The sequence below is a fragment of the Athene cunicularia genome, assembly GCF_003259725.1.
Source record: "Athene cunicularia isolate RWA chromosome 2 unlocalized genomic scaffold, athCun1 chr2_part1, whole genome shotgun sequence".
In the NCBI taxonomy this organism is placed as follows: Eukaryota; Metazoa; Chordata; class Aves; order Strigiformes; family Strigidae; genus Athene; species Athene cunicularia.
The window spans coordinates 41,931,524-41,958,623 of record NW_020799095.1 but is presented as its reverse complement, the minus strand read 5'-3'; the positions used below and the strand labels follow the sequence as shown (position 1 = coordinate 41,958,623).

Genomic DNA, 27,100 nt, shown 5'->3' with positions numbered 1-27,100 from the left:
ACATGTATTTACAAAAATTAAAAAAAAACACACCCCAAAATTGTGCACCTAAAATTGCTGCTGTGTGACAGAGCTTTTTTGAAGAAAGCAGTGCCACAGCTTCCCATAGCAAATGAGTTGTGTAGAGTAATGGCATCTGGAGAAGAACAAACAAAAGTAATTTAGGTGTTGCTGCTGAAGTACAGGATCATGATTATACAGGAAAAGGGGATTAAATGCATCCTTCCAACAACAAAACTACATGCAATAGGCTTTAGAAACACTGAGAGGAACTTAAATTGTGAAGAAACTCATCAGTTACACAGAGGTGCACAGCTGCTGTAGGAGGGAGACCTTTCAGGTAGACCTGAAAGCATTGGACAAAATACATTCAAGCCTGTGATTTCCTTCTCCTGGTCACATGGCTATGAGACGCCCCAGGGGTCTCAGTCTCTTCTACAGCTGTGGGCAGTGCACAAAGCTCTTTTTCCAGGTGTAAAACAGACAGTGCATGTAAAGTAACCTCAAACACTGACCCTGACATTGCAGAAGGCAGCAGGATGCCCAACCGGCCCAGCAGCACTGCTGCCCAAGACACTCCCTAACACTGCAAAGGGCTCCTCCCTCCTCCAGTTCAGAGATTATACTGCTACTTGTTCTTACTATAGATAGAGAAATCACTCATCTAATCTTAAAACTGAGACACTTCAACTAGTTTACCATCCTCCTACTTTGTAAATGTGTGTTTGTTCTTTTACGTCTCTTCTGACACAATGGCTAATATGGAGTTTCTTCGTACAGTTAGGAAAGAGACAGCCCCAACATCCTACACTAGTAGTCATTTAAGGCCATAGCAAACTAAATGAGAATATCAAAATACCTACTGCTTTTATGAGGTCTGAGGATCATTTGATGGCTTTACTTCCCACTCTCCCACAAATATAAAAACAGTGAATAAACCTGTACCCAAGTATGGAGCAGGACGTGTGAACCTGGCTTGCCGACAGCACCGATTTACATGAGGAAGTTAATTCTGCACTAAAATACAGAGAAGCTCTCCAACCCCCATCTGTGGAGAGACCTCTCTTAGTACTAAGTTCCTTTAATGTGAAAAAACACAAAGCGTTGCCCCATTTTGGAGAGACAGTAAGAAACCTTATGATGATTTCTTACTGAAGGGGCTGGAGCAGGAATTAGCTAGCACTGCCTGGACTCACACCTTCGCTTCCCCTGTACCCACTCCCTTGCACAGCACCAGCGATGGTCTGAGACAAAGTACACAATAGAGAGAACCTACACACTGCCATTCTTGAGTGATGGGTAGGAGTAAAAGCCGTACAGAATAATGAGTACCATGAAATCAGTGAAGTGTTGCCATAAATAGCGAAGCGGTGTTCACAGCAGAATCATTCACCTCCAATGAAGGCTGTAGCAACATAGTGCAGTAACAAGCTTTTTTTTTTTTTTTTTTTTTTTTTTTTTTTTTTTTTTTTTTTCACTTCTGAACATAACTAAAGAAAAAATTGATAGATTTCACAGCCAGCACACAGGGCCCATGAGTTAAGTGCTAATGCTTGTTCAAGTGCAGCTTTGGCCAAATGCATTTGTGAATTGGTGGAAGCACTGGCGTAATGGGCTTTAAGAATTCATACTCAGATCGATTCCTAAATTTAAGGAGGTGGCAGAGCAATGAATGGCTTTCATAAAAAAAAGGACAGTGTCACGCCAGTGCCCTGTGCACAGACACAATCACAGACACTGTCAAACTGGCATCACTCTTAATAATGCCACAGTCTACCCAAGTCTTGCAGCTAAAGCAGGACTTTAAAAGGTAAGCTTAATTTGCACTAATGATTGACTCGTTACAAGTCATGATGAATTTTAGCAAAATATATATGTCTTGAACACATTTTATATAAAAAGCTGAGAAATCAGTGCTTTATGCTCATCACATTACACATAAGCATTACAAGGTGCACTGGAGCAAACAGCCGTGTTCTTAATACAAGCATTAGATCATTTATCTAATGCTGCTAATGTGGGATTCAGCTGGCAGATTAAGACAACTATATTTAGGTGTCTACAAGAAGGTGATCAAACTAAGCTCCCATTATGGAAAACAGAGACCTAGGTCAGGACTCAGGAGTCTAAACAAGGTGTCCAGTATCTTTTCAGATGTTGTGGACTACAATACCTGGCTTGACCATATGTCCCCTTTAAGTCCTGTTCTATATGTGCTCACTCTGTGCAGATGTCTCTGATACCATAGGAAATCCTGAACAGTATCGTCAGGCAACTCCATGAGCCCAGTGAAGCCTTAGCACTATGCAGGTGGTCGGTGGAGGTATCTGCTTTGGAATAAACTGAAAAGCTCTTTGGATTTCATCAGCTGAATTAACTGAGTCTCTTCAGATAAGAATGGGAGCTTAAATACCAGGTTCATAGTCAGACAACTTAATGCAGATATATCAATCTACAAATCCTAATCTGCAAGATGGATCCAGCCTTGACTGTACTTAGCTAAAAATGCAAGAGCCCCAGTAAAGCTATTTAAGCAGTACCACTGGAAGCTGGATAGTTTTAAGTGCATGGAAGGCACAAAACTGTTAACTGGAAGCAGCTTCACCTCCTTTCTTCTTTTTTTTTCCCTTCACCTCTTTGTTCCTCCCTCCTTTATTACTTTGTTTTGTAGCTAAATTGCAGTGCTATATGCTGATAACCTGGCAACAGCTGCATTGCCCTCTCCAACAGAGGACAATTGTTTCCTTAATGACAGCTGACAAGTTGCTTTGATCTATCTCTTATTCCTATGTCTGTGTCAAATTTCTGAATCTAAAAATATTTAAAAGCTGAAATGTCTAATTGACAAGAAATAGAAGGCATTCTTAGACACAAGCTACATTTATTGTTCTAAAACTAATTTACAGTGTGTGCCCCCAGGAGAGAGAGCTGTAGGATAAACCCAGCAACTCCAGGGCTAGTGGGAAGGAAGGCAGTGTTTGCAGTGCAGTTTAAAGAAACAGTATTTACCTTCTGTTCAAAGTATTTCCTGAGCTTCTATGCAATGGCTGGTGGCTCAGCTTTAAAATCAAAGCAAGGTGATGAACACACTGTATTTTGTAAACAGGTTAAATGTCACACCATCCCCATGGAACTTGTTACTTGGAGTTGGCATTTCTCTTCCCATCAAATGTACATCTAAGTAATGAATTCATTGGATAAGCCAAAGGAAATTTAAAATGCAATAGTCCTAACCAATTCAGGAAAGTGGTGCCACTTTCTGCTAGATAGATCTGGACAAATTTCTGATTAGATATGTTTAACAAATCTTTTCTTCACAGGTGAGCTTTCACACTTAGTCCTGCACTTGGTTCTGATTTCATACTTTAAATTGTTCTTCTTTCCTTATTACAATCTCGATCTTGCTTTCCAGTATTTCCTTGAAAGCTTTAGCTTTCAGTTCAAATTTAGCATAGCTATTGTGGGCTTCTTTTTTCTCTCCATTATCTCGGTCATAGTGGACATCACAGTACAGCTCCAATTCACATGTGATATTTGATTTCCATTTTTCTCTAGATAGTCCCACAGTTTCAGTGTACCATTTGAAGATTCTTTTAGGAGAATATGTAGAAAAAGGCTACCTATCCACATAGCAAACATATTCACCAATGTGTTGGTCAACTTACACCGCAGACAAATTTGGGAAGTATTGTGAATTCCAGCAGTTTCTCATTTTGACAATGGCACCCAGTTCTTCACATGCCTCCAGTGGCTCCACCTCCGCTGTTCCAGCACAGGCAAGTTTCGCTTCAAGGTCCTCAATGCTTTATTTCCTTCCTCTCCTCCATTGCTCACCTCCAACTGAGACATCTTTTCTTACCCACTTGTCAGTTTTTTAGACCAACATCTCCATGTTTCCTTCTATGCTCTTACATTTCACAGATGGTATCCATGAAGAACAACAGATATTCCATTGAAATTCTTCAAATTCTTTGAAAAATACCCTAACTCTGAGTACTAAAAATATCCTCCCCGGAAAAAAACATCATCCTTAGTGCTGAAACCACTCCTTGCATTACTAACTGATTTCATCATGTATTCATTTCTTCCCTTACATCCATTTTTTCACCTTACTATTAAGAGTGTAAAGTCTTTGAAGGAAGGTGTTACTTGCTCTGTTTGAACAAGTTTTAATATTATGAGGTCTTACTGCAGGATAGGAAACAGAGGTGCCATCATCAAACAAAGAATGTGTAAAAAGATAACTGGGCTCTCAATCAACATGGCAAAAGTGAAGCAGTAACCACCATGCTTTAAGTGATGGCATCAAGGGGTAGTTCTCAGATGCTTTCAGAACTTTCCTTTTTAAACAAACTAGGCTCTGCAAGGCACCCACCAAATCAAACCAAAACTCATTTTTAAAAACAAGACTTACTAAGGATTCATCTGTGTGCTATAGTTTCTCATCTGTGAAACTTCTGTCACAGTTTTCAGAAATCTGTCCATGAGCTGTGCAATGAATATGCCTTGTTCTCAATACACATATTCTTTGAAATGGTCCATCATGGTTATCCCTTGATAAGAGCTTTAAAAATTAAGAAGGCAGATGTGATAGGAATACTCATTATTAATAAAGTGAATCCATGAGGGGTTTTTTTTTCAATTCCAGAACCAAGCTTTGTTTAAACATTTCCTTGCAATCTTTGCAATCCAAACAATGTCTGTGGAAGAGAAAATTAAATTGTAATCGCTAAGTTTACTTTGAGTGCCCAAAGGGGGCAGGAATAGTTGAAAGCAAATGTATGCATGCATACACACAGAAAAGTATTCAAATGTATGCACACATTAGAGATACATATATGTGTCATGATAATAACAGGAACTATGGAAATGGGTTCCTGAATTCTACAAAAAATTGTTTCTTTGTAAGGTAAAGGGATCTTCTGTGCAAATGTATTATCTTCTCTGCACTGTGTAGCTTGAAATCTTACGCTGGTGCTGTGTGAGATGCAGTGCTCTGTCTCTAGACCTGTGAAAGGAGCAGCAGGTGCCTTTTAAACACCACATCTCACAGGTTTATTAGCCATAATAAATAAAGCATTGCAACTGGTCTATATGGTTATGCTACAAATAGAGCTAAGCTGGTGGTACCAACGATGGGAATTTACAGAAAGTAATCTAGTGTAGACACAGCACTTGATTAAGAAAGAATGAACCACCCATGTCAAAGCTGTTAGAACCAAACCTTAATTGATAACAACATCATCTCTGTTCTGTGAATGAATAATCAAATTTCCTGGCAAAAGACTGGAAGCAAATCGGGAAAAAACACGGCTTATGGGGGATGCAGGTAATTTAGTTATTTTTCTTCTAGGGATGGTTTCTCTTAATAGTGTGCATGCAGCTGTCCACATGTTATCTTAGCCAGAACTGACTGATCTAATCAAGATAATCTTCAGAAAGGTATTCCAAAATAAATTTATGTTTAAGTGGTTATTCTTTCAGCTCTTGGCTGTCACGGCTCCTCTACAGAGGCAGTAAGAGAAAGGTCACAGCATGTGAGACTGATTGGGATATACATGCATATATAAAGATCCAGATTCACTGTTATTTTTAGATGTCTGATACATGGGCACACTAAGAAAAGAAAAATTACTCTCCACACAGAACATCTCCAGCTACAAACTGACATCCTGAAAAAGCGTTTTGAGGAAACAAAGCTGTACTTTTGTCTCCCTAAGTTAAAGCAGGTGGGGATTTAATGGGAAAGAAAAAGGGGGCTCCCCCTATCCCTTCTTCTATTAACATTGCCAAATGCAGCATATCCGTTCCAGATTTATAGATGTTCGACAGCCCGGCTGGAACAGTACAAATGTCCTCTGCATATGTGCAGTCTGTGCAGCATCTGGATGTGTCAGGCCTATTGTGCATGCATTGCGGAGTCAGCCTGCAGATGTGCAGCAGATCTAGTATGTCTCCCATCCCTGCATGTTTGCTGTATGGCATATGTGACAATATGCTCTCTGGGACTGTCCTGTCAAAAATAGGGAGCATATGAGTGAACTCCCACACCACCTGGTAGAGTATCAACTACACGGCTTCCCAGCTTCCCATTTCGGATTTGGATTATACAGCTCTCCCTTTCTAAAATGACAGCATCCCAATGAGCACAACAAGAAGACCTCTGCTATACATTGTTATATATAGAAAGGAGTGTTTATATATGTATATAGCAAACCCTTCTACTGCCTACATTTAGCACTTAAATGATTTTATATAATTAATTTTGTTAAATCTAAAATTGCATTTAAATTTAATCATTCCAATTTTGCAAAAATCTTGGGCAGAGGAAGTTAATCATGTCAGACCGAGGGAACCTGACTTAGAGCAGGCCCACGTGAGAGAAGAAATACAAACAGCACTGTCAGAATCCAATATGGATCTTCTCTATAATATTACAGCAAATTAGTCTAAAAATGAGGTGTGAAGTGTTTCTCAAAGGGATCATCTTTTCACAAGTATGTCTTGTCCTGACAGAACTGCAAATGGACAAACACACAGGCAAGACTGTGACACCCTCTATGTGCCCACACATCTGGTAAGAGAAAATCTGGTGTTTTGGGGGCCTGTGAATCCTCTGCAGCCTTGCTGCAAACCCAGGGAGTAGGAGCAGATTGCCTGCCACAGGTCACCCCGAGAAGGCAGGACAGGTATCTGCTGCAGGGCACAGCTACACAGGCATGGCTGGGGTCATGCCTTGCCTGTCCATGCTGCAGCAATGTAGCCCTGCAGAATGTTATTCCTCCAGTCTGCTACACCAGCCTGATGTCTGTTCCTAAAAGTCAGTCTGCTTCTGAACGGTTTGGATGTGACCAGAGCTCAGGCAGAGATCTCTACTTAAAAACAGCACAGAATTAGGGGTGCTTAGACTTTTACAGCTTCCTCCGGATTCTGGTGGGCTTGGACCTGTCCAGAGCTCTGTAAAAAGGCAGTGCCAAAAAGGGAATTAGAAAAACATGCCTTCCTGTGTTTCACCAGCTTATTGTATGAACCCTCCTCCGTAGTATCCACGGTATGGAAGCTAGAGAGATGTTAACATGTTCAAATGTTACTAAGAAGGACTATTCTTTCTCCCTTCCCATCACTTCACTCTTAGGCAGACAAAAGTTGGTGGTGGCCTTCCAGATGTTGTCCCTTGGTTGTCCTGCCTTGTCACGGGCAGCTCCTAGTCTACCATGTTGATGAAGGTGTCTACTAGAGGCTTCCAGATGAGGCAGAGTTACCGACAGATACGGACTGGAAAAGATACATTCATTGTGCTCACCAAAACGAAAATAAAAGAGAGGCCGGTTTCCTGCTGTGCTGGCTGCTCTCTCTCTAGCGGCCGCTTCCCGGATGTCACAGACACCAATGTTGGCAGTGCGGAGCATTCTTCTGGCAGCTCCTTCACTGTGTTGCAGTCTACACCGTACCGCGGCAGCTCCATTCGCTGCTGTAACAAGTTGAAAAAAACTAATTAATTCACGTTTAGTTTTTTTATATTTGTTACAGCAACGAATGGAGCTGCTGCCCCCATGCAGTAGAGCACACACGCACACACACGCACAGACACCACAGGACACTCACGGAGCCAATGTGGGTCAATGTTCCACTCTGCCAACATGGGCGTTAGTAATGTTAGCAAAAGTGCAGCAAGAGGACTGGATGTCCCCACAGAAGGGAACTACCTTTGGATTTCCTTTAGTTGTTGAACGCAGTCACAGAAAGCAAATCCCTGTCCTTCCCCAGTGCCTCCAATCCCAGTGCAAGAGCCATGTCCATTTCCATACTGGTTTAAAATATCTCTTAAACATTTATTCTCTTTTAATAGCAAGATCCAAGACCACCAAAGCTTATAAATTCCTGTAGTTCCCCATCAAAACAGATTACAACAAAGAAACAAATGACTAATTGGTTATGTATGTGACTGATCAGATATTAACAGAGGCTTTCAAAAGGCAGCATCTGTTTTGTTATCCCATCTCTTCTTGGAAAGGATTCATCTCTCCCTTTCTAAGCAAGCAAGGACCTCAAGCCGTTCAGATGAGTAGTTTTCAAGGAGAGCATCGAATTCACTATTTCAAGTTTTGTCCAAAAGGTAACAAAACAAAACAAACAAAAAGTACAAAGACAGAAAAGACCCAAACATAAATAATAGCAGTTTCTGAAGGAAAACACTTTAATACAGTAGAAACAGTGTCTTCCACTATAATAAAATAATTCATTTAGCAATCAGCTAAATGATTGAGTTTGATGTATGGACAAGAAAACAGCAAACAATATTTCAATACTTTTCCTCTTTATCCTATTATCATCTTCCTCCATTCATCCATACACCACATCCCCAGTGTAGGATTTTCTGGGAAGTGGTAGAGTAGAAAACATTCACTCCACTGCTTTCCATCTTTAAATCAGCACTGTATCAGCTACATCCTCAAACAAAATTCAAATTATTGAATGGACCCCACTATAGAACTCGCTTACAGAGTCTCTCTGCTTCTCCTTACACTGAAAAACTTTTAATATCACAACAGAGACCCTGAAAGACAAACCTCAGAGGGTTCTCCACCTTCTCTCTTTCATCATTACATGCATGATGAATCCCTAGCAGTTTCAGCCAAGGATACAGTTTGACCAGAAGACTATGAGCTTTCTAGAGAAAAAGCTGTTATTTTCTTGTGTGAAGAAAAAAAAGTTTCAACTAACTGTATAAACAAATACTGGTACCAACCACACTGTTGTGCTGAGGATTACTGTGAGGCAACAGTCACTCCGTAACTCAGTAAACCTAAGTAAGTCTCATGAGAACGTACTGTGAAGACTATTGTTATCTCTGACAGTCTGGTCAGACCAATAAATACCCAGAAATTTAATAACTGCACCTCTGGTATTGTAATTCTGTTGATTTAATCTGTTTCATTCTCTAATGGCTCCCAATGGTTAGGAAATGTCACAGACACCCTCAAATCAGTCTGTATCACTTCAGAAAATAGAGGTGTCTGTAAGACCAATCTGTTTTGGTGAATTCTCTCCAGTGGAGCAGACCTAGTGAAAACCAACGGCACAAAATACCATTCTGCTATGGAGCTAGCTAATATATAGACCTGAAGAAAAGAGAACAAGGCAGTGCCTCCACACACAAGCAGTTTAAATAGAAAACCATCAACTCCACCATAAAGGCAAGATTTTGTAAAAGGAAGAAGAAACTAGCTCCCAGGCCTGCAATAAAAACAGGGCTCAGCGGACAGCCAAGCCTAAGTGGAGCCTCCATAAGGAGAGAGAGATGCCACAAGGGGCACGCTCCTGTGAGGACGACACAAAATGGAGGCCTACACCAATACCTACTGCTACATATTCAACTTCATGATCCAGTGCCTTGGAAGAATGAAAGAACTCCGAAGAGTCCTTTTATATATGTCTAGGAGACAATTTCAATGAAGCAATACATTACTAAATTTAGTTTGAAGAGATTTTTACATGTTTTTGGCAAGTATATACAACCTATCCCTCAACACTGAGACCAGATTTGTATAAAGGATCGGTTGTCCACATATTATAGGACAAGCTGAACTCTATGGATGTTGCTGGTCTCTCTAGTGTCTTCATGAGGGAGATCTGGACAGGAATCCCAGAAATGGAGGAAGGTACAAAATCCAAGGTTGTCTTCCACTCTTGTGTATATCTCTGTTTAGAAAGCTTTACTTGGCTGAGGTCTCAGTAAGTGAGGACATCACATTTTCCTCTGTGCTTCTGAATTACTTCTAACAAACAATGCCTCTCTAGTAAGTCTAGACTGGCTTTATTTTCCAGACATCACTGCCAAACCCACAGCAACGTATGTAAAAAATGTACACACACATCAAAGCGGACATATATATATAAATATACATAAAATGGATGGAATAAGCTTTTACTCCATAACAATAGCTTTGTTTCTGCCACGTATGTTTTTCAGAGATGCAGATTTTTACTGTGGCAACTATCAGTACGCTTGACATCTTCATATATGGCAAGCACAGATACACGTACCAGGAGGCTGTGGCAGGTAGGCCCCAATTAATTTTGATCTCTTCTTTTCATATCCTTTCTGTGTGATGTCACCTGCCAAAAAAAGAAAAGAAAAATCAGTAAGATGTGGATAAAGACAGTGTCTAGCTGCTTAATGGAAGCACCATCAGCTTAGCCACCACTGTACTGTTTGTCTGTCTTGACAATTATAATGAACAAATGAAAAGCACAGTATGATCATTCCATCCAGAAAAACGTCATTTACGCCAGAGCCATTCTGACAAGTAAATACCCAGCCTTGATTTATTCCAGCACTGTAGTCCAGTGGCAGAGTTTTAAAACCATTTTGAGACGCTGTCACACAAGCTTTCAAAAGCTACAATGACCTTCATTAGGTTAATAAACAATGGACTATATAGAGTGTGTGGGCCTGCGGTGGCTGGCAAAACACATCACTGATTAGCATTTTCTATCATTAATGGGATTTTTCTAATCAAGCATGTAAGGCACAACAGACTTGAAACTGCTGCTATATCATTTCTGCAATATAAATGTTTTAGCTGATTTCTAAGCAGTACTGAGAAGAACAAAACCAAATCAAACCAAATCTACCACAGATGTGCTAGAAAATAACAGCATAAAGACTTTTTGTCTGACTTTCCAATTAAATATCAAAAAAAATTTTGGAGACAAATGTCTGAATTCCTTAAATTAGACTAATATGACCCTTTGCTGTGTCTGCAGTTTCCTCAGGTAACTTTTTTTTTTAATGTAAGGATTAAAAAATATTTTTCTGTAAAAGTTTCCTAAAAGAAAGTGATGGATAATGAGATATGTAGAACAAAACATACTTTTAATCTTATTAGAGTTCAGGAAAGGTTTGATACTTAAGTTGCAATAAAGCCCTTGCTCTGGAGCTCTGGATCTACCTTTAATGGTTAAAATACTTGTTGAAATATAATTCAAATATCCAGATTCTTCTTTCCGGATGTGTGTGCACAGATGCACACACATATACTGTAAGTATTAAATTCAATACAAGCTACTTCAGATGCTAAAAAGAGTGATAGGTTTTAATAAGGTTTTTGAAATAACACCATATTCCCTCACTTTCAATAAGCGTATCTGCTGTTGTGAGCCTCATCATGCGGTTAAAGTTCAGCTGCAACACTGGACTTGTATATTTATAAAAGGTTGAGGGCTTAGGAGGGCAAAACTACAAAAAGAAGTGGAGCTTTGGCAGTAATGTCCAGCTAGATACAGCAACGCATGTCTGTTCATGCTTTTCCATCCCTAAGGAGACCATTTGCCAAGAGAACTACATACTCATTTCAATCTCAGCCACTCTGGTAAATGGATGCTAAATTAGCACCAGTGTATAGACACAGCTTCCTGTGGGTTGGTCTGAAATCAATAACTACATGAAAACACCTTCAAATGTTGCTCCTCGATTAAAGACCTCTTCTTGGGGATGGTTTCAATAAGCTCTGAGGAGGCAAAATTCTCCAAGCCTCTCTGCCAGTGTCCTGAGCCAACCTCTCACTCCTGGTTAAAAAACAGTGCTTAAAATAACAGCTATCCTCTTCACTACCCTATCTCAAACTGCTCTATAAAAGAAGTCAACTGAAATATCTGTGTTTTTAAATGAGGAAAGTGAGAGTGAAGCATTTCACATGATAACTAACCCGTATTTACCCAGAGAAGAAGTGGCAGACTTGGCAAGAGGACCTAAGCCTTTAAAGTTCAAATCTACTGACTCTTCAAGCACATTTCTTCCTATTTTGAATACTTCTGGCATCTGTTCAAACTAGTGAAACAAGTTCCCTCTCCATTGTAATCATCAGCTTCTCACAAACTAGACAGTAACTATAGATACCACTTCATTAAAAAGTTTTAATGAAAAAATGTGTTTATTTCTGTTTGAAAATTCTAAAATACCAACGATTTTTTCTTTCAGAGTTTTTCTAAACAAATTGCCATTAATTTACTGTGCTCATCAATACCAAATTCTTATTCATTCAACATCTTAACTTGAGTAAAAATTTGATTTTATTAGTTTACTATTGCTCTTAAAGGAGAAGAGATATCCTATGCAAAACTACAGCTCTGCAAGTTGTCAAAGCTATTTTAAATATTAAACTATTAACAATAGGTACTCTAACTATTGGTTACTTTTTCACACACATAGTAGTACATACACATGCAAACCAATATTGCAAGCTCTACATTCTAGACAGTGCTCATGGCACCTGCACCCATTCCTGCAATGTAAGTTTCTTCCACTAGTTTCTAAACCTATAGGGTCCTTAACAGGAAGAAATGCAGAGGACAAGCAATTTCTTTGACATCTAAGTATGAAAGATAACTACCAAGAGTTACCTCCTGTCAATAATAAGTTTTCAGTTAAATCAGAGTCCCGATTCACTCTTTTGAAGTTCACCACCTAAACGAATCATTCTAAGTAAAAATAGTGACTCCTTCCCCAGACCACTCTCTCCAGCAAAAAAACACCAGTAAAATGATTTTTTGAGACAATTTAATATGAAAATATTTCAACTTCCAGGAACAAACAGGCAAAATCATTTAGAATTATCACTAATCTTTCTATAATCATGTCCATCATTGCCTTGGTAATCAAATCTAAAAAACCATGTAAAAGCAAAATATAAAATCACCAAATATTCATTGTACTATAACTATTACCATTCTGAGGTGGAAGGAAGTCAACTGTATCATACAGTCTGGGGAAGTACACAAAAAACACTTTATCAGGATTAATGGTATTTGTATTAGTTTGTATTTTTTCAAGTAGACTGACTTCAGAATATGAACAATAACTGAATTACCATTAAATTATTATTATTCTAATATATGCAAAACTATTTCAATTCAAAGCTATGTCGAACTCATTGTGTAAGCTCCTAATATATACTAAACACAGCTTATCAAGAGTTAAGTGAGTTTAAACGCTGCTCTTATCATCAATTAACACACAATATCATGACCTCTGGTCGATGCACTTCATTCCTTTGCAAATTAATGCAATTATTTTACAAGTATAAAACCCCTTTTCAGTTAGGTCCACCTAACTCATGCTCTTCCACAGTACAATACTGAATTTAGGCTTGGCTTTTGGAGAGTATCAACAGGATTAAATCAACTGTATCTCCTTGCCATGAGAATAAAGAATTTATGCTACCTGTCTCTTTTTAATTAACCCTTCTTCTCTTGAAAAGCCAGTAGACTCTCAGGACTTTGCTTCATGCATTCAAAGTACAACTCAAAAGGCAGGTGGGAAAAGGGTCTTGCTCACCCACAATGTCTTTTGAGCAGACAGTACATGCTGATTTTCCTATCTACTACATGAACAAACTCTTCAAAATCTCTGCACATTTAGACATCCTCATTGCATCACTCTCTAGCTTTCTTCTCATGACACCTTTGCCGACTTTTCTGTGGCATTTCCAAGCCACATTGCAATGCTGCACAGAACAGCTCTGGGAGGCAAGACAGTATGAGCAGGGGACAAGGCTGGCAGCAGGTTAAAGGAAAAAGGGCAGGTCATGGATGGAGGGACAATAAAAAGACTCCAGCACTAAGGACATGAAGGAGCAGAAAGAGCACATAGCTGCAGGACCCTTTGGGGATGGGCCTCCCTGGGACAAGACACCATCACCATCGTGTCAGGCAGCTGAAAGGTGGCACCTCCATTTAGCAGCTCCCTGCAGATCTCTACTCTGTCTGCCTGTCTCCTTCTTTGGCTTTTGTCCCATTCACTGGCCCTGGCTCTGCTCCCAAGCACTCTGCCCTTCTCTACTACTCAGGTTCATCCCACAGCTGGTCCCCAGGCCCTCCTCCTCCTTGCTCACTTCCTCCCAGGCTTCATTCACTTCACTGCACACAAGGAGTTCAGTCTCCTCTCTGCATCAGCATTCTCCAGGATTTTTTTCCTCTAAACATGTTACTCTTTTCCTCCTCAGCTCCACTGGTGATTTGACAGGTTTCCACTATGAAAGGGCCACAGATGCATTCCCTGAAGGGTACTGCATCCAAGGGTCAGCAGGGGAGAGCAAAGCATAAGCTTGAGATCTGAACTCAGTAACAGTGAGCACATTTTACCTTGATTTTTCCTCATCCATATTTTAAATTGACTGTCAAGGACTGATGAACAACAGACGTACAGTACATTGATCCTCTTTCCACAAAACAAGTTCATTTCTAATTCCTAGTCTTCCAGAGTCTCTCCAGGCACAGAGGGGAAATGCTACTTTTGCAATGAAAGGGATAGCACAAACAAAAGACCATACAACCCTCCAAGGCAGAAGGCTGCCCAGTAGAGAGGGTGCAGGACCAGGGCTCTGGCACTCCACAATCCTATTCCTGTCTCTTAGTGATCCGTGCCCCTGTTTCTGCAACTTCCCAAATTGCAGATGGCAATGCTCACCTACATAGGTGCCCACAGACAACAAGTATTTTGTAGCTATATTTAGCAAAGTCACGCTGTAGTGGAAGTTCATTTGGCTATGCTCACCACAACTGGTACTGTTTGCATTATACCCTCCATTTTCTTTGAAAATTTACTGTATTTTCCTCTTTCCTTCAACAATGTTGGATTTACAAAGATGCTGGGGCAAAGTCAGGGGAGATGGGTCAGAGCAACATAACCACAGCTCATCACAAGCAAGAAAGGAATTCCAGGTAACAGAGAGCCACTTGGGATACTCCATGTTGTACAAGACATTTTGAGGACTAAGAAATGCCATTAAATGTTGAAGTTGGTCTCAGTATCCTATACCCTCTCCTGGCCCCTCCATGAGTCAGCTCCATCATTTATCTGTCATATCCTAGACTGATCATGGAATCATACCTTAACATGAAAATAATAAAAAGGCACATTTTAGGTAACTAGCAAAATATTGACTTTTTAGCATTTTGTTGAGGGGAAGGTTACTAAATGTGAAAATACTTCTACATGAAAAACATTGGTACATTATCACCTTTCTTTAAAGCATTTTCACTTTAAAAGCTGAGAGTAGTTATAAATGCTGCTACCACAGACAAATCAGGTACTGTGCTACTGTCATGAAAGTAAAATGCTCAAAGTCAACGTAGTATGAAAGTTTCCTTTTCAATTGAAATATATATTAGCAGATCTATTATCACTCCCTGAACACAAATACACTCAGTCCTGATATGAGTCCTACCATGATAACTTATTCAAAAAAAGATAATTGCATTATACAGGGAAAATTAACTAAGCCAAATCCAACACACACACACACACACACAAAATTCACCAAATCTTTCCTTTTTCCTGGAAGATGCCAGCACTTACTGATCTCAGTCCTTTGTGAAGAGCTAATGATTAAACCTGAGACTATAACCATCTTGTTTAGTGCAGTGAAAACTCAATTTCATTTTCAGTGATCTCAAAGCCTGACTGATACTGCTGGTTTTCACTACACATACAAGTTTTGAAAAGAAATTTCAGAGTGGGACATTGAATTAGTTTAAGGCACTTATGGAAAAACCCACCATGGGAAATAATGCAATCAATAACTCCTCTCAAAAACAGACTAACAGAGAGCTTGTCGGTGAGTGCCTTTCCTCTGCCTATGATTTTCTGCCTTCTAAAGATTCAATTTTCTGTACAACTTGTTCATTGCTGATGACTCAAATTCAGTGTCAGCATCTTGGCAAGAGGGATTTGAATGAAACAAAGCTCCTCATAAAGAGAACTGTGACTCATTTACTTCTCCCACTCATGATGCAGACAGTCTCCCTGTCTGGTCTCCCAAAAATATGCCAAGAGACAAAGGATTTCATTTCGGATGGTGCAAGTACAGATACCAAAACTGCACAAATATATCTCATGTAACACGTACATGAACACAAAAATATGTATCAGGAACCGTTTTCTTTTCCAAGGTCTTTTAAAAAAGATGTTTAACCTCATCAGCAGCTTAGAAAATTACTCAGAACTATGATGAAGAAACAAATGGTAAAGTATGGCACTGGGCAGAAAAATTAATGGGATCCCACAATTTCACTTCAAACAGCATCATAAATTACAGTACTGCTCAAGCGCGTTTAAGGGAAGTATGCTGTAGCTTAAACATTTCAGTGATAATTTTACCCACATACAACTGATTTTTTTTTTCCCCAAGGATACATTTTGTTCCTGCATGTTGCAAGCAAAGCAGAAAATGGTTGAATTTCAATGACAGATAAGGAAGAGTGCTCCATGTATATTTTACAGCTTATAATGTTTTCTAAAGTGGCTTCTAATTCAGGAAAAAATACTTAAGAGATTATGCTATTAACAGATAAGGTAAACTATATTAGCACTGCTAAAATAACAAAGTCTTTTGAATTTTGAAATTATTCCTGTTCAAAATAAGTATTTTCTTCCCATTCTTTTGATAGACATATTATCTGTTGTATAATCCACTAAATTCTTAGTTTTAATTCAAAACGAGTGAGTAGTTAATCATTTGACATGAGAGACATTTTTTGAGCATCTCCACCCTGAATCCCAGAAGACCCCTTAATGAGTTTCCCCACTTACTTTCTGGTCCCAAAGTCTTCAGCACATTTTTCCAATACCCTAAATATGCCTGGGCTTTAAAAGAAAGAAGAAAGAAAAAAAAAACTCCCTCCAAAAGAACCCCGAAACACCTAATTGAAGCCAACGAAAACAATCCTGGGGATTTTCTGACTCAGACTTTCTACCGTTCGGCCGAGCCGAGCACCAGCGACAGCTGCCAGCGGCATGGCAGCAGGCCAGGAGCCAGGCTGGAGTGCTGCTGGAGACCCCGCTCCTTTGAAGCCCAAGAACTGTGTGGTCCTCGGGCATCCCAGAGCTCCCCTAGAATGGAGTATTTGTGCGGCACTACTTTTATGGCCTGGATTATTGTAAAATAAACAGAGGCTGGTTGAACAGTGAAGGTTTCCATTCTTAGTGTCAAGAGTGTATTTCATTATTTAAAGCTTTAACGAACACTTTATATAATGAAAGCAATCCTTGCCATTTTTGGAATTTTATGGCTGTTAGGACCCTTCATAATGTTGTTTTCTTTCCTTTATTGCTTTATAAGGCTTATAGGGCACCCATGAAGTGTATATCCTTTTTGCAGCTGCTGGAAGCTCATCTTTCATCTCTCCACTTGCTTTCCTGTTGCCTATGAGGCTTTTGCCTGTTCTAGTTATTCTCCCTGTCTCTAACACAAACCGGTGCAGAGTCAGATCTTGCTCAAGATAAAAATAAAATACAATTCTGAAAAGTATGCCTAAGGAAACATTCCTGATAAATGGTATTTAATAGACAGGCTTTATATTTCAAGTTAGAAATGTTCCCTAAAGAAAGATAATTACAGCAGTAATTCCACTTATCATTATTTAGAATTTACAGTTCAGAGTAAATCTAGAGATTTCCATAAATGCTTCGCTGCGCTGGGTGCTGCAAATTTGTGTCCTGATTTTTTCCCAGCCCTGAAAATGTCTTGGAAAAAAAACATAAGAGGAGGAGTAGGATGAGGAATTCTAAACAAGGAACATATAACAGATCTATGAAACAGTATTGAGAATACATTATACAAACCAGTCTGCAAGTGTATTTACTCCTCTGGGCAGAAAAATACACCCAGGCTTTCCAAAGGGAAAAACCTGCAATATCTAAGTAAAATGATAAAATTGATTAACAGGGAAATTTATTTTGTCAATTATCTAGGAAGCAGCCTATGAAAATAACTCTCCTGTTTGTGACCTTGTATTTTTAACTATTTATTTTTTCATTTGGACCTTAGCAAGTTTAACGAAGAAAGTCCAGAAGTGTTAATATTCTTGGAAGAGAATGCAGATCTTCTAAGGAGCAACAGATTTCTAAAACCGTCTTCCATAATTTTGCTTCCAGTATTTTGAGGTACCACAATATAACTGCAGGGCTCTTCCCAGATTTCAATTCAGAACAGAAATCTAGAACTCTTATTTTCACATGACGGGAAAAGAAAAAAAAAAAAAAAGAATGGCTTTTACCTGATATATTGCAACTTTCTCCCTTTTGATTTGGGTTCACCATAAAGGTTTTGTGTTTGAGATTTGTTATGCTAGTCAATAATAGAAGTCTTTCAGCACTATCTAAAATAATTTTATTTTACCCTAATTTGGGTTAAAGACATTACGCTGATTTAAAAAATAGGTATTCAGATCAGTTGTACTGTAGTATTAGAATGCCAAAATGTCCAAATCTCTTCCCACAGTTTTTGTAAAAATAGAACCTCTTCTGGGCAAAAAAACCCCCTTCATGTAAATGCAAATTTCCAGATACTTTGACAGCTGGATGCAAAGGCAGAAAAGCCCAGATTTCTTAACTACCACGGGAAACTAAAGCAGGAATACTCCTTTTCAAACAATTAGAAGACTGCTAATGGTTGTGGAAAAATATTGGGGAGCTATAAGTAGTTGTGAACAGGGACTTGAATTACCATAATGACTAAACTGAGTGACCATAATGTCTTTAAAAATGCATCGCTTGGGAGATCATCAAGCTCAATAATCTGGTCTATCATTTTAGTACATGAGACATATGATTCTGAAGAATTTTTAAAAAAAGTAATCAATTATAAAGGGAACATAAGTGTCTTCCAAGATAATATTCACATTTTTCTCTTGAAATGATAGTGCTTAATTTACTAAATCCAGTTATTAAGTCACTTCCTACCACTTTTAATTCAGTCCCCTCAATCACAAAGTCTGTCGCCAGTATTCAAGAATCTTAAAATGCCTATTGACCATAAATGCCTGATATACCCATTATCTGCTTTCATATTTCAAACAGTTGAGGTACATGAACTCAGAGTGCCAAATATGAATCATATTCTGTGATGCTTGAGGAAGCCACCAGACATCTCCAAGTTCTGATAAGCAATTCTCCCAACAACCTAACCCACACCCCTGATACCTCTGTTCCAGTCCCCAGTAACTCCAGCTCTTTTTTAAAGCTTCCAAAAAAAGACTAAAATAACTTGTTTCTTTCAAAAAAAAAATAAATCTAAAGTATAGAAACATATTCATTTTAGAAACATACAAAAGGGAATGACCTCCTCAGACAACTAGTACAACACCTGCTATGTAAGAACAGCAGATCAAAGTGAACACCCTTCCTCTGAGTGATAAGCACTCTAGCAACATTAAAGAGTTGCTTACATCTTCTCTGTCTCGGTTGATTTTTAACTATTCTGTGCAAAATACAACTCCTCTATTTAGAGTTCCTTTCTTAGAATGCCCTTTGAAAGATGACTATCAATGGATTTACCTAAGAGGTGAGATATTGCTTCAAATCTCCTCTGGAGAAGAAGGGGAGTTTAATTTCATATGCTCTAACACGTGCATTAAATGAAGGCATCTTCTTCAGTTGTGCTTTGTCAGACAGGCTGGAGATCACAGAATCACAGAATCATTCAGGTTGGAAAAGACCCTTGGGATCATTGAGTCCAACCATCAGTCCTACTCTACAAGTTCTCCCCTACACCATATCCCCCAGCATCTCATCTAAACAACCCCTAAACACATCCAGGGATGGTGACTCCATCACCTCCCTGGGCAGTCTATTCCACTGTCTGACCATTCTTTCTGTGAAATTTTTTTTCCTAATGTCCAGTCTAAACCTCCCGTTTTGGAGTTTAAAGTCATTCCCTCTTGTTCTGTCACTAATTACCTGTGAGAAGAGAACAGCACCAACCTCTCTTCAATATCCTTTCAGGTAGTTGTAGAGAGTGATGAGATCTCCCCTCAGCCTTCTTCAAACTAAACAGTCCCAGCTCCTTCAATCACTCCTCATAAGATTTGTTCTCCAGGTTCTTCACCAGCTTCATTGCCTTCCTCTGCACTCGGTCCAGCACCTCGGTATCTCTCTCATATTGAGGTGCCTAAAACTGGACACAACACTCAGGATGTGGCATTGTGTCCACAATGGTCCAAAGCATAGAATTAGTCACCTAAATTTTCAAAACCCACACCTCCTTCTACAATATTTCTTCTTGGGTTTCAATTACATTCTTGCTAAGATGGCTGTGATGGACCCTAATGTAATTTTATATGGGAACATAGGTTTCACTAAGCACTTACTGCTTAGACACAGAAAGAGTTAATATTCAGGTGCATTTCATGGATCTAATCACCACTGTTTGACCCATATCCTGCAGCGCAAATAATCCAAAACAGGTACAAAGTTGTGTTACTCTTCTCTCTCTCATGCAGTTGAAAAGTAATTCTGATACTACTGCTAGACACAGAAATTTCCAAACTGTAATACCATGGTACATACATACTGATCCTGTCTTTCCATGGGAATCTATTCATAATTTTGTGGTTCAGAACTTCACTTCAGCAGAACATTAAACACCAGTTCCAAAGCAGATGATCTGAATTACTACTATGGTCCCACTGCAGGTCAGTGGTGAACTGCTGACTGGTGAGAGAGAACACAGAGGCCGCATGCAGAATAAACAGAACAACCTGAAAGTGATGCCCTTGCTGAAGAAGCATTGTAGAGGGAAGGACCATACTTTTACTGATAAACCTCACAGATCACTTTCACTTGAGGAAAAACTGACCTCCCATTTTACTAACCTTTTTCTTCAGATCTTCAAAGGTGTCAGCCAGGTACATGGCAACTTCTGCATCACTGAGTCCCCTTGTATTGCAGGAAAGCATGTCAAACCCTTTCAGAAAATAATTTAGTTCTATCTGGAACTAAATTCAGCTGGATTCCTTTTTTTATTCCAAGCTGTTATAGCATCCTCTTTACCTTCTTTGCAATTTTCCCACTGATCTGCATCTTTTCAACTTGAAATAATTCTTTTCCATTTAACCCTGTACCACAGGCTTTCCTGGCCTCCAGGCAGACAAACTTCATTTGTCTAAAAAAGTGAGCTACCTTAACAAAGCAAGAGATCAGGCCACTCTTATACAACCTAATAACTGAGGTCATATTTTATCAAGTTTTACAGTTACCTCCCTGTCTTTCACTAAATTTCCTTCAAAAAGCACCTGAAGTATCCCATTCCATTAAAATTAGACATCTGGCTCAGATCACCTTTCCTTCCCACTCCTAAACATCGTTACTAGTCACTACTCATAAATCTTGTAATGCCACTTACTGTTTGAGAACTACAGATTCTTACCGCTGGACTGCGGGAGAGCTGAGCACGCACACGACCAATGTGATCAAGCAATGCCCGTTTATTACAACTAAGAAAGCCCTTTTATAATGTTCTCCCGCACACGTGAGTAACATGCAGTACAAGTCCTCAAGATTGGACAGTTAACTTAGCCTGCGCTTTAAACCTTCTTATGATTGGAGAAGAAGTGCCCCATCAGCCTTGCCAGGCTTCCTGCCTGGTGTAGCTTCCTATTCTGTCCCAACCCCTTCCGGGGGTTGTTTGTCTCATCGAGTTTCTCCCCCCTCATTCAGGGTCACATTCTTATCGTATTCTTGCTCAGCTGAGGCTCTTATCAGTCTTGTTCTCACGCAGGATTGCTCACATGTCCATTCTCTCACAGAAAGCCCTCTAGAATCCCAACACTGGACTTTCCTCCATTAGTCTTTTTGCTTTTAGCATTCCAGCACTGATACTACCTAGATGTGTACTTCAGCAAATTAAACTGACGTTTTCTTCCATTGTTACTAATGAATAATAAACACTACTACCCAAACTGTTTCCAAAAAGAAAGTTCCTGGAAGTATTTATTTTCCTACTAACCTAAGATAAGTAAATATTCACAGCAATTAATTTGCAATTCGAAGAAAACCTAGTTCAGATTTTTAACCAAATGTAGGCCTTAAAACTAAGAAATGTGTATGCTGAACAAACTGATCTACCTCCAATTAGAATATGCCTGCCCTGGTAATGCAGAGTAAATGAAATCTGTCTCTAGTCTCAAGAAATCAAAAAAATTAGTCCTTATTTTACAGCCTGCAAATGCAATTTAGGTTGATACTTTAAAATGCATTTTGTTGACATTGTATTTGATCCAACAGCCAGATATGAGAAAACAAACAGCTATTTAAAGGCATTCGCAATACATGAACTGCAATACATGTTAATAAGGTACCCAGATCACTTCATCTTTTCTATGTAAAAAACTACATTTGAAACCTGTCACTAGCATAATTTTTGCATGAACTGAAGTACTGAAATTCCACTCTTAAAAGAAATAACCTAAAATGTATTTGTGTAATTTTTCCCACTTCGTTCCGGAAGGACCTCGAATGGCAAGATGAATTAACATCATCTGGTTACTCAACTTGATTCCAAGCGTGTTACTAAAAGAACAGAAAAGCCCCCAAACAGCTCGCTGTTCTCCTGTTATGTGGGCAAAGTGTTTATGAAGCACTGAAAATATGCATCCTTTGACTCAAGGACTTCTATTACCCAAAGGCTGACTCAGATCCTACTTCTTAAGCCTGCAAAACAACTCAAAAGGAAAAACAGTTGCATACCTTCAATTACCTCAAGACACAATCGATGTCCCTGTTCTCCACAGCTTTCACAATATTTGACAATTCCATTTTTTCCCTGCTGTAGCACCTCTGAAGGCTCCTAAAGGTCCGTGACATTATTATAGACCTAACGTGACAGCTCATACTGATATTAGCACACAGCAGCTGTTCTCACAGGAGGTATTACCCTCCAGTGTCTGTGAAATAGAGCACTTGGATAACCACAAGTTTGTGCTAGCTGTGAGGCATGCACTTCCGTGCAGTTGGAAAATCAGATCTCCATACTCTCACCCTTCTTATTTTTCTCCATTTCCAGCTTACAACTACTCTTGATCAAGAGATAGAAATTTGCTGCAGTAAGCCAGATGTGCAAACATCTTCTTTTCTTCCTCAGTTCTGAGTTCATGATTTATTTCATATGTTAATGAGTTTATTCTGTGATTTCTGTAGCCTTTTCCCTCCGATTTCAAAAATAATAAAGTATTTCAAACCCCAAAGAAGGCACTGCTTTCACATCTTTGTTAACGTTCTTTCATGCAATATCAAGTTCTTTTAAAAGAGAAGCTGGAATTAAATCATAGCTATACTTAATAAAATAAAAGCAAGCAAACTTTTACTGAGTAGAGTTCATTTTCATCTGTACTAGAAGCCAAAACCAGCAACGCCTTTTTAACAGGCAGGCGTTAGCAAAGGTCACTTCCCATGATGATAAAGTTCAGCATTTGAGTTTGGCTTTCACAGAAGGGACTGGTGGTTTGGAAGTAGAAGGTTTTGAGAAAGCCCATGCAAGCATGTTTGTATCAATATGCCAAAATGGATACTGTTCTGCTCTTGTTCTTCAGTTGTCATAAACTGACAGGTAGCTAATTATTATCACAAATGTTTCTTAATTCACTGGTTTGCACTGTGGCTTACTTCATTTTGTGAATCAGGAGGTAAATCAGCAAATATTCCAGCCTGAGAAGCGAAGGAACACTGTATCTTACAAAATCCATCAGTCCATTTGTTTTTACAGTTACAATACAGCTATACTTTAGAAGTGCCAATAGAGATTACTTAGCATGCAGAAAAGCAACAAGAGACTTCACTTAATAATTTGTTATTAAGTCCTAGCTGGAAAATAGGACTAGAAGAGCCTGGGACGGTAGCCATTTTTTAAGAAATTAAGAACGCAAGAATTAAGGTAGGATTTATAATCTTGTAAATATACACAAAATACTGACTTTTCAGCCTAATTCAGATAGCACATACACATAGATTGGTTTGGACGGAAGTACATGTGACCAACATGCGCACATGAACAATCAGCCTTCAAACTTGTACACTGAAATCCAAGATCTTCAGTCCTGAAGTTGTGTCTTCAAGCACCTGTTTAGCCCCCAAATGCTGCTGAACTGAGTGCCCAGCATGGGTGGACAACTGTGCACTTAAACCTGGCAATCACAGATGAAGTATCAGTTAAAAGTTGTGTCTTTGATTGCTGTCCTACACAAGCAGATCCATACATCCAAACAGACCTCCTGTGACTGGAAGTCCATATCAGCAAAGGAATACACCCACTCAGATGGCCCAGGTAATGCTTAAGAAGTAACTCAATAAGCCTGAAACACTAGGCACAAGCCACACTTCTATTTTCTTCTGCTTATTTCTTATCCAGACTTGATTATTTTACTCACTCTTCTCTTGCTCTTTCCAGCAGACTCTGATGCTGTAAGGCTGCACCAGAATCACATTTTCAGTGATCTTCATTCTCTTCTGCCTCACAAATAATCAGCTGCTCAGCTCTGCTTCAGGTCATGGGTGTCCCTGTCCACATGCCCACACACTACTTGAGCACTGACTGGCCACACTCAGAACTGATGACCCTAAAGGTGCATTTCAAAGGTCTTTAATCATCCCTTTGCTGTTTAATGCTTGCAAGGCTTATAATCTTTTTTTAACTTACCTTTATTAATCATCTGCAATCTCAGACACTGCTCATCCTAACGTCCTCATGGATCAGCTGCTGCGCAGCTAAGGCTTTCCATGGACAAGGCTGACATCAGACCTCACAACTGCTCCCTTCTGCACCCAGTCTGGAAGTTTTGTTGTCTGGCTCCCATAGGAATGCCTCGTCTTTTTCATTTGATGTCACCACTACTGTATGATTTCTTATCATGGTAGCACTGCAAAGCCTGTCTCTCCATCTGAATATCTCAGTTTTCACTAGAATCTTCATTTTTATTATTCAAACATGGACAACACAACTAGAATCAGATGCTTTCATTAACTAAAAGGTGACTCCCACCCTATTTGTACAATTAAAATAGTGAGAGGCATCCAAAAACCTGTACGTGTAAGATGGGAAGATACAACATCTTTGTGTCTTCCAGAAGACGAATAAAGGCTTTTGCCACTTCTCTAATGATGTCATGCTTTGGATGTTTGAAGAGGTAGTTATTAATTTTTATGGCGGAAAGAGTGTAAGAAACACAGCAATGATCACACTGGATCCCGTCCAGTGTCAGAAACAGAGGAATGGTCACACTGGATCCCTTCCAATGGCCCTTCATGTCTTTCAGATCTTACAGTTATTTAGAAGACAGAGTAAGGTAAAAAGTTTGAAACAGAAAATGTAAATAATCTATACTCTTCTCCTCACAGTGTGTTTCATCAAAAGCTATTAAAGATTCTCCTAAACCTCAGAGCATGACATTGCAAAACCCTTCTGGGATTCACTGCTACAGTTCCGAGTACCTTTTGCTGGCCAAATATAACTGGAATCCTGCTTTGAATCTTGCTGAAGTCTTGGCCTCAATAACTTTCAATGAAGAACTAATTCCACAATGTAATTACACTGCATGTGAATTTGCCAACTTTTCAGTTAATTAAATATCCCCCTACCCTCTGCCATGAAAAGTTCATGACATACCTTCTCTGCAGCATTCATTATTTGACACACTTTTGTCAGTTCCTCCTCGTTTGGCTCTTTGCAAGGTAATTAATTCCAGATTTTCAACACACTTTAGATACAGATTTTTTCCATGCTGTTCATCATTCTTTCCTGCTATCACAGCAACAGGGCAGTTGGCCTGCAGGTAGGTGGGTAGTGCAGAAAGAAACACTTGACACGGTGCTCCAGCTGGGGGTTTCTCAGTGCTCCCAGTCCACAGCTCCTAGCTGCCAGCCCTGTACAGCGCTGCCCACTTACCTCAACTACTGACACCCACGTTCATGTCTCTCTTCCGACCTGTCTCCATCTAAAAAACTCTAAAGACAAACCTTTATCCCAGAGCAAATTTTTACAAAATATTATCAGCTCCCAAAAGCAGAGATTAGCTACATTTAACTGAGAAAACTTGACATATCTGGTTTTATAGTAAGGCTAAGACTCGGGCAGTCTAAGGCCAGAGGTTTAAAAGAAAAATAAATTATCCATCCTGACACACAGATCCCACACAAAACATGCTTTGAGTACTTCATACATTCAAATTAAAAACAAAACTTCTCCTTTAAAATTTATAATATTATATGTATTATTTAATTCCGTAATACATACACTTCTATATTAATAAAAACTTTCCTTATCATGCTTGCGATTTTAGTACCATCAATCATGTTGTCATTAGGACTGAGTTTTTCTGTTGGTTAGTTTGGGGTTTTTTTTCTGCTTTATACTTCCCCCTTTGTTTTCCTTGGCTGCCAGTTCTGGCTTTGAAGGTAAAAACCACTCTGATGTAAAAAACACTTTTTCTTTGGGGCAGCACAACTCCTTTGGTCCTGCTCAGTCAAACATCGCACTATCCCAAAATGCCCTCTGGATTGAACATCTACTTCTGTCTAAGCCTAGTTCATTTGAAAATATTAAAATAGAAGAATAAGGGGGCTAAAGAGATTGCAAAGACAAAGACATATTTTTGCTTTCTCAAAGTTAGAAAGATGGCTTTAGATAATAAAAGAATCCCTTTTCCCCTTGTTTCTTGCTAGGATTCTGTTCTAAATTTTTCAACAACAAAAATAACATTGCATGCACTACAGTCTCACTAAACCCCTTTCCTACACTTTCTCTCCAAAAAGTAGTTAATGTAGTGGCTAATGTATAAATATTTCTAAATAACTTAGTATTCTGTGATTTTAAATCTGATATGCACATACAGCTCCCCTTCTTTGAAATGCAGTACATATATACATATATATCTAAAAAATTACAGAAGACTGAAACTAGAAAGCCTTGAGAGCTGAAACTAGAGAGAGAAATGTAGCAGTCCAAAACAGACCAACAGTATGTCTTCTCCCCAGTGGCTATCAATTTATTTAATAAGCTGGAAGAAACAAACACAAACCAGTTTCCATTTAAATCTAAAAAGCAATCCAGCCAAGCCTCTATACCTAAAATATTTGCCGGTTTCTTTAGACATGGCTACTCCTATACAAGAATTCTGCACAAATACAGGATTACTATAAAAAACTCAAATGCAAATATTTGTATCAGTGAGCACCAATGTGAAATTAGTACCCATCTCAGTAAACTGGAGGGATAAATTTCTGAACTCTCTTAAGTCCCTTAATTTTCAACTTGCATTTGCACTGATA

The 27,100-nt window shown here is 39.1% G+C and overlaps 1 protein-coding gene across 4 annotated transcripts in view; it reads right to left on the bottom strand.

Moving 5' to 3' along the window:
- The window catches only part of DIP2C (disco interacting protein 2 homolog C), a 243,652-nt gene that overhangs the window by 138,668 nt on the left and 77,884 nt on the right, over positions 1-27,100 (bottom strand). For 2 of the 4 annotated variants that reach the window (XM_026842343.1, XM_026842344.1), the window contains exons 2-3: positions 10,048-10,119; positions 7,304-7,471 (exon numbers count right to left, since the gene is read on the bottom strand). In XM_026842343.1, coding sequence (XP_026698144.1) covers positions 7,304-7,471; positions 10,048-10,119 — 240 coding nt within the window. The remainder of the gene's footprint in view (positions 1-7,303; positions 7,472-10,047; positions 10,120-27,100) is intronic. The other 2 variants (XM_026842345.1, XM_026842346.1) reach the window with 1 other exon arrangement.